General features: G+C 41.9%; 1 protein-coding gene across 1 annotated transcript; it reads right to left on the bottom strand.

The window, feature by feature from the left end:
* Nucleotides 1-2,309: 2,309 nt before the first annotated feature.
* Nucleotides 2,310-8,177, bottom strand: smim20 (small integral membrane protein 20). The gene is made up of 3 exons (XM_085968093.1): nt 8,013-8,177; nt 6,580-6,636; nt 2,310-3,305 (listed from the first exon to the last, which is right to left on the bottom strand). Exons 1-3 carry the CDS (start codon nt 8,119-8,121, stop codon nt 3,268-3,270), a joined length of 204 nt encoding a protein of 67 aa, XP_085824219.1. The 5' UTR covers nt 8,122-8,177; the 3' UTR covers nt 2,310-3,267.
* Nucleotides 8,178-8,818: the final 641 nt, after the last annotated feature.

The raw sequence follows: 8,818 nt of genomic DNA, 5'->3' as shown, positions 1-8,818 counted from the left end.
ATTCATAGATTTGACAGGAAGGCCTGTCAAATCTATGAATTGAGATCGGCCCCAAAACCTAAGAAAAACTTCAAATATTTTTTTTTTTTTTTTTTTAAATCACATTTTTAAAATAACTATAAATTACATAAATTAATTATTTTAAACAAAAATTTAAATTTTTGAAAAAATTCAAGTTTTTAACGGGGCTAAAAATAAACTTATGTTTCTTTAAAGTACTTTAAAATGATAAACTTGTGGGAAAAATGTTTTACTTTTACTTAATTAAACTCTTACCTTGTTAAAAGCAGGCCTTGCAACTGCTTTTTTCATGCGCAGCTGGTAGAGACTTACCTGCACGGAGAAACCTGTAAAAAAAAATCGGAAGTTCCAGGCGTACGCGCTGCCTCTCCGGCGCACGCGTTTTGACCTGTGAATCCCTTCCTTCAAGGAAACAGAAGTTCCGGTTTCCAGCGCATGCACGAAACTGGCACTTTTGTTGGCCCTACGCGTGAGTACACAGCGCGTACTCACCCGTGGGGACCCGAATTTCTGGCCCAATATCCCTTTGCAACTTTCTACTCCCATCTACACTACTTACCCAGTGAAAACTACAACTTTGATGATGTAGATTTTTCTCTCTCATACACACACAAAATTTGTCAACAGGAACTATAGCTCACTGGTCTTTTGCTACATGGTTGTTGTTTCGTGCTGCATTCGATATTGTAATTACACAGCAACAACTGATAACTACAACTCCCAGAATGCATCTCTTTCATACAGCCACAATGTGTCTTTCACAACTAGAAATCCCAAGGGCCAGGTCAAACTTCCAGCCAGTTTCAGCATCAAGCACTTCAAGGTCAGATATAGCACAGCAACACTGCCCCAACAAATAACTTCAACTGCAGCTTCAGAACAGCACCCTCTAGTGTGCCAGTATGGTATGTTTTCCATTTCTCCCCACACCAACCTGTTGAGGGGTGATCTAATTGAAGTGTTTAAAATAATAAACTGATTTGACAGCGTAGATACAGAGAAGCTATTTCCTCTGAAGGGGTAATCCAGAACAAAGGGACACAATCTTAAAATTAGAGCTCAACCATTCAGGAGTGAAATCAGGAAGCACTTTTTCACATAAAGGGTAGTGGAAATGTGGAATTCCCTCCCATAAAAGGCTGTGGATGAAAGAGTTGCATTTATGTAGCGTGTTTCATGACCACAGAACGTCCCAAATAGTTTTAGAGCCAATGAAGTACTTTTGAAGTGTAGTCACTGTTGTAATGTAGGAAACATGGCAGCCAATTTGCACACAGTTTCAGCATCAGCAATGTGATAACGACCAGATAATGTGATTTTGGTTCAAGGATAAATATTGGCCAGGATACTAGTAGAACTGCCTTGCTCTTCTTTGAATCGTGTCATGGGGTCTTTTACATCTACCTGAGAGGGCAGACGGGGCTTCGCTTCAACACCTCATCCAAAAGGCAGATCCTGCATCAATTTAAATTTTCAAGACAAAGATCAACAGACTTTTATTAGGTAAGGATATCAAGGGATACGGTTCAAAGGTGGTAAATGGAATTGAGATACAGATCAGCCACGATCTAATTGAATGGTGGAACAGGCTCAAGAGACTGAATGGACTACTCCTGTTCCCATGTCTGATTGGCATTGCGAATTAGAGACAATTTTATGTTGTAGGCCCATGGATTGAGATTGCTCAAATTGATTTCATGCAGAACCCTTTCAGCCAGCAGAGGGGCCTCACATCCCATCAGTCTGGGCTGGATTTGAAAAGCCAGTGCGCCACTCAGTTCCCAAATGGCTAGTGATTCGTTTTGCTTGCATTGCATTTGGTCAATGGGATATTTAAATCATGCAACATGATGGTGATTATTTCAGCCACAATATTTTCTCTTACAAACACATGACACTGTGTAATGGATTTGTGAGTTGTTGCACTACAGATGCATGCTAGATACAAAACACAAATATATAGATAGATGGAGATGTGTCCAACAAGTCCTTACCTAGTCCCTTGGATTTGGACCTGAAGTACAAACCCTTTATGTTGAACTTTCCTTTTGGTTAAGTAAATCCAGTTCATTTTTAAATAACATTCACTTTTTACTGCACTAAATGACTGACAGCTGGCAGTTCTTGGAACTTACAATCAAATGCTCTAACGGCAGGACTAGTTTTGTCTTGTACACAATTCAGTTTTTCCCTATATTGTTCCTACAAATCCAACTGTGCACACTTGTGAATGGAAATGTAATTAAACAGTGTTGTGTTTCACTATGTAGCAAAGAAATGCAGTCAAGTGAGTGCAACAATATATTTTTATTCAATAAAAAGCTTCACAGCACACACAATCAAGTAGTGTATTACTAGTAGAAAAAAAAGTAGGCGATCAATTAGAAAAGGACAGTACACATCCTTGCTAATTCAGCAGTTTTTCTTCCTGTATTCAACTTGACAGTTTTCCCCAGAGAAACGCAGGGGAAGTCTGTAGATATGGAAGCTTTGTAATTTATCAGAACTGTGTTTTGTTGCATTGTACAAACTTTACTATGCAATGTGTTCTCTTGTCTAATTGGAATATTCACAATTTATTTCAGGCTACTATTATTTTCATAAATACCTGTTAATTATGCAGATTTGTTCTAAAAACTTTTGAAGCCTTGAAGATTGTTACTTCTCCAAGATATTGGGATGAGAAGTTTATGTAATTGACAAACAATTTGCATTTCTTTTAGTAACTATCACTGGAATATCTGGAGCCACAGCTTGAACCTGTTATTAATCCTTAAGGTTTCATAACATTAAATTTCTATTTGTTCATCAGGATAACAGCTGAGCTCTTTGTGCTTTTTTTTTTAAAGATTACAGTGATCTTACATTTGTAGTATACTGTAATTACTGCATGAACATTAATGTTTTGATAACAAATTTGTGAACTTGGGTGGAATCACAAATGTAAGTGCAACCTGGCCAATGATAGAAAAATCGAACAACACCTTTACATTCTCTCAGTTCCACAAAACAGTCACACTTAGCTGTGCCGACATCATGTGGGAGAATGTTATGACAATTTAACACTGACAATGTGGGGAATGTAAATGCAAAAATACATTTCAGTGTAAATCTTGCCTTTACCTAATAAATGAAGTAACTGAATTGCAGTCTTTGGGAATTCTTTCTCCACATCATTGGAACATGACTGGCACAAAACAGTCAGTCTCTGAAGGGTTTCTTCATTACAACTTATCAATGGTGAGATTACTTCTTACTGAAGGGGTCAGACCAGACTTTCATTCCTTTAAACGAAATAGATAAAAAGTTGTCAAAGTGGAGACAGTGACAAATGAGGTTATACTTTCAATGCTTTCACATTCAGCAAGATAGCCACATTTAAAATATGAACTAGATATAGTGAAAAGAATTATAGAATTAAACATTTGCTGTCAAGTGACATTCAACTTCAATAACAGAACGGAGTTATATGGTCACACCAAGAACTAAAGAGATTAGCGTGTAAATTTAAAGCACATGGGATTGGGGGTAAGGTACTGTCTTGGATAGAGAACTGGTTGGCAGACAGGGAGCAAAGAGTTGGAATAAACAGGTCTTTTTCCAAGTGGCAGGCAGTGACTAGTGGGGTACCGCAGGGATCGGTGCTAGGACCCCAGCTATTCACAATGGCCCAGAAATTTGGGTCTCCACGGGTGAGTACGCGCTGGGTACTCACCCGTAGGAAGTGCCGGTTTCCTGCATGCACTGCACATGCGCGGGAAACCGGCACTTCCGTTCCTCTGAAAGCAGGGGTTCAGAGGTCGAACGCGGGCGCTTGGGAGGCTGCGCGTGCGCATCAAACTTAGGTTTTTTTTTAATATACAGGTTTTTCCGTGAGGGTAAGTCTGCAGAAATTAGAAATTTAAAAAGCAGGCGTAAGGCCTGCTTTTTACAAGGTAAGTGGTGAATTAATTAAAATTAAAACATTTTTTCCACATACCTTGCTTTAAAGTATTTAAAAATACTGTAAGTTTATTTTTAGCCCCATTAGAGTATAAAATTATTTTTTTCAAAAATGTAAATTGTTTAAAATAGTTATTTCATGTAATGTATAGTTTATTTAAAAGATGTGATTTTTTTTTTAAATTTGAAGGTTTAGTGCTATTTTGGGGCCGTAGTATTTATAAGTCTTGACAGCACTTCCTGTCAAGACTTATGAATGGAGCATTCCCTGCTCCGATTGGCTCCCCATGGCCCACGTGATCCCAGGGGACGCATTAAACTAACTGCGCCCCTGGGATACGCAAGCACTGCGCGCCGACAGCTGGACCAGGCCCCGGATCGGAATTCCACGGGGCCCTACAGCTCAACGGCCGGCGCGCTAGGTAAGTGCAGGTTGGGGGCTTACACCCGCAGGAAGCCCCCGACCCGAATTTCTGGGCCAATATATATATATATATAATATAAATGATCTAGACGAGGGAACTAGATGTAATATCTCCAAGTTTGCAGATGACACAAAGCTGGGTGGGCATGTGTGCTGTGAGGAGGATGCAGAGAAACTCCAGTACGATTTGGACAGGTTGGGTGATTATACTGCATTTGCCATGCATCTGCCCAATGTGGATAAATGCGAGGTTATCCACTTTGGTGGCAAAAACAGGAAGACAGATTATTATCTGAACGGCAATAGATTGGGAAAAGGGGAAGTGCAACGAGACCTGGGTGTCCTTGTGCACCAGTCACTGAAGGTAAGCATGCAGGTGCAGCAGGCGGCAAATGGTATGTTGGGTATGTTGGCCTTCATAGCGAGAGGATGAGAGTACAGGAGCAAGGAAGTCTTGCTGCAGTTGTACAGGGCCTTGGTGAGACCACACCTTGAGTATTGTGTGCAGTTTTGGTCGCCTTATCTGAGGAAGGATGGTCTTGCCATGGAGAGAGTGCAGCGAAGATTCACCAGACTGATACCTGGGATGGCAGGAATGACATATGAGGAGAGATTGGGTCGATTAGGCTTATATTTGCTAGAGTTTAGAAGAATGAGAGGGGATCTCATTGAAACGTATAAAATTCTAACAGGACTAGACAGACTAGAAGCAGGAAGGATGTTCCCGATGGCGGGGGAGTCCAGAACCAGGGGTCACAGTCTAAGGATAAGGGGTAAGCCATTTAGGACAGAGATGAGGAGGAATTTCTTCACCCAGAGTGGTGAACCAGTGAAATTCTCTGCCACACAGGGCAGTTAAGGCCAATTCATTAAATATATTCAACAAGGAGTTAGATATATTTCTTGAGGCTAAAGGGATCAAGGGGATAGGGTGGGATATGTGTTGGTGTAGGGGTTACGGGGATCGGGTGGGATATGTGTCGGTGCAGGCTCGATGGGCCGAAATGGCCTCTATCTGCACTGTGGGGTTTCTGTGATATGGGGAGAAAGCAGGGACAGTGTACTGAATTTGGATGATCAGCCATGATCTCATTAAATGGCGGAGCAGGCTCGACGGGCCTAATGGCCTACTCCTGCTCCTATCTTCTAAACAGTGATTCTGCTACGGGCACCACAAAAAGCAATGCTAATCTTGTTAAACTTTCAGAGTATCAATCACATCTCAATCTCAAATCTATGCATTCTGATATGTTGAGGGAGTTTGTTATTTGATATGTGATAGGCTAAGGAAAACACATGTTAATAAAGAATATATGGTCTGGGGAGTATATTCCAGCCCAACATCAAGACTGAATAATATAGTAAATGCTTTATTTTGAATTAAAGTAAATAAAATTCTAAAGGAGGTTACTGCATTGGCTTCCCATACAATACATGCAATTACAAAGATGGCAATGTTTTATATAACAGAGCACTTTAACTAAATCCATTACATAATAAATTCACCAAAGTGTACGTTTCATTGAAAACTTTCACGTGAAGGTTCCTCCTTTGGGTAAAACCGATTATAGTGCCTGCGACACTAGCTACGCCTGCAGCCGATGCTGTGGTAGGAGTATCAATGCAATGGGTGTTGACATTACCACATAGACTGAAGAGTCCTTTTGTGTCCTGTAGTTTCCTATGTCACTTTGTGGTCCACAAACTATTTGGAAATATAAATCTTTGTGGCCCAGAAACAGAACACCAAATGGATTTCAGTTTACAGTACAGATATTGATGCTCTAAATTGGTGCATTTTGTGTTTCCCAACTAGTATCAGCACAAAGCATCAACAAATGTTTAAGAATAATGAACCAACTGAATATGGTTTGCAGCATATTACCAAAGTAACAAAGGCAACAGTATTTTGATCTGGCATTTGCTGATTTTTCAGAAGCAGATACAGATTTAAGAAAAGCAATGTCAAACTCATAATAATGGAAACACTATTAATTTGAATGATTGTATGCAAATAAAAACAAAAATAATTTACTCAGAAAAAGTTATTTGCAGATTTCTGCAATTTTACTTAACATAGTAAATGTAATAACTTTTTTTCCACAGAAAGTAATTTAAAAGCAAAAAATAATATTCTAAATTAAGTTTTATTCCTGAATCAATGACTAAGCACCAACCTCCTAAAAACTCACCTCCAGGTTGAATTTCCTCCTGCTTTATTCCAGTTCGGTTCAACTTTTGTTCCTGTCCTGTTTAAAAACAGTTGGGTAAAGCAATAATTTTGTATTCACTCCACGACGGTAATAGCCCACTCCTGTTTTTACTTGCATAACTGTAGGGCTTACTGTGAAGTGTAAATATCCAGGAACAAATAGTTTTACATGACTACTAATGAGTAACATTTGAACTGAATTAGAAACATTGAAGATAGGAGCAGGAGCTGGCCATTCGGCCCCTCGAGCCTGCTCCGCCATTCAATGCGATCATGGCTGATCATCCAAGTTCAGTACCCTGTTCCTGCCTTCTCTCTATATCCCTTGATCCCTTTAACCTCAAGAAATATATCCAACTCCTTCTTGAATATATTTAATGAATTGGCCTCTACTGCCTTCTGTGGTAGAGAATTCCACAGGTTTACCACTCTCTGGGTGAAGAAATTCCTCCTCATTTCTGTCCTAAATGGCTTACCCCTTATCCTTAGACTGTGACACCTGGTTCTGGACTCCCCGACCATCGGGAACATCCTTCCTGCATCTTGTCTGTCCAGTCCTGTCAGAATTTTATAAGTTTCAATGAGATCCTGTGGCTGGTAAGGTAAACAAAACAGTTGGCACAAGTATACAATGGCTTCCCCTGCTTTATACAGACAGCAACTGTTTTGTTCACCTTCGTAACCAGAGGGAAACATATCTGCAGATCTACTTTCATGTGCGATTTCTTACACATTTAAACACTACAGCCCCAATTTTAACCTGGGGCAGGAGTGCTGTGTGCAGGGGCCAATGCAGGCAGCAATCCGTCAGCAGGGGAGGGCTCAGAGGAGCACTCCTACCTCAACAGCAATACTTGGGATAAGTGGGGAGCTTGTGGTGGATGAACAGCCAAAAATGTGGCACAGTATTTGGAATAATCAAGTCCAGGGGTGACAAAACATGGATCAGGATTTCAGTGCTGAAGAGGCTGGGGTTGGGGGTGGAAGTGGGTGATTTAATGCAGGTGGAAATGGGTGGTCTTGCTGCTCAGGTAGGATGCGGGGTTTGAAGCTCAGCTCAGGGTGCGGAGGTTTCCCACGGCTTGGACAGGCGGGAGACTGAAAACAAGGGATTTGCGATCCCCAGATGAAGTTGCAGGAAGTAGTGCCTGGGCGGACAAGCAGTTTGACAGTATAGAGGGGCGGGCTGATTTTAGAAATACATTGTTGAGCTGTGTGTGGAGGGGTTGCGGTTTGCCAAGACTGGGACGACCAGTGAGATTATGCGGTGGCCTCAGACACCGGGTGACCCTTCACCCCGAAACATGAGGGCGACCCGCCCCTGACAGCAGGGGGGCGGGGAGCGAGTGGGGGCAGCGGCCCTGCACCCTGCACCCCGGCCCGGCATCTCCAACCCCAACTCCCGACACTCACTGTATTCCTCGGTGTAAATCAGCGGCCGAAAGTAGATAGGGTAAAAGGCGGCTCCCAGAAGCGCGACAAATCCGCCGAACACCAGCACCACCCGCATCTGGTTGGACATGGCGACGTGCCGGAAACAACTCGCCTCACATCCGCTTCCGTGCGCGGCACGCGTGCGCACTGTGGCATGTGATTATTCAAATGACCGACGCCATCTTTGAGATAGGCAGACGCGGGTTGAAGAGCTGGCAGCCCAGCGGGCCAATGCGCGTGCGCTACAGCCCACGCCTTGACCTGTTTCTGTTTATATTTTTCCTTTTCAAATATTTATCCAATTCAATTTTAAATAATATTTTTTTTTGCCTCAATAGCCACTTGCTATAAAGCATTCCATTGCAGGGTATACTCGCTTCTCAGCCACCGAAAACAACAGTATTCACTTCTTTGGTGTGGAGATGCCAGAGTTGGACTGGGGTGGACAAATGTAAGAAGTCACACAACACCAGGTTATAGTCCAACAGCTTTATTTGAAATCACCTGAGGAAGGAGCAGCGCTCCGAAAGCTTGTGATTTCAAATAAAGCTGTTGGACTTGTGATGAAATATATTCCATTCATCACTGCCTGTTTTCTGTGTCTTGTAACTGCCTGCTTTCTGTGTCTTTTCCCTTCCCCCAGTCCTCATGTATTATGTATTGGAATGTGCTGGAACTGGTTGTGTGCAGGGCTCCGCCCATACCTGGCTCCTTGGTAATCTAAGTTCAGTCAGGCAGCAGCCTCCTGAAGGAAGACATCTCTCTATTTTACGTGTTATGTTCTG

The sequence above is a fragment of the Somniosus microcephalus genome, chromosome 2 (genome assembly GCF_052327205.1).
Source record: "Somniosus microcephalus isolate GS21.2 chromosome 2, FLI_Smic_1.0, whole genome shotgun sequence".
NCBI classification, from domain to species: Eukaryota; Metazoa; Chordata; class Chondrichthyes; order Squaliformes; family Somniosidae; genus Somniosus; species Somniosus microcephalus.
This window is presented reverse-complemented; position numbering and strand designations above follow the sequence as displayed.

Bases quoted from the DNA above. Each gene is read 5' to 3' on its own strand.
- smim20 (XM_085968093.1), bottom strand. From the start codon at position 8,121: ATGTCCAACCAGATGCGGGTGGTGCTGGTGTTCGGCGGATTTGTCGCG. The intron at 6,637-8,012 runs GTGAGTGTCGGG...GTTTTTAAACAG, and splicing joins GATTTACACCGAGGAATACA to GACAGGAACAAAAGTTGAAC. The intron at 3,306-6,579 runs GTGAGTTTTTAG...TTTCGTTTAAAG, and splicing joins GGAGGAAATTCAACCTGGAG to GAATGAAAGTCTGGTCTGAC.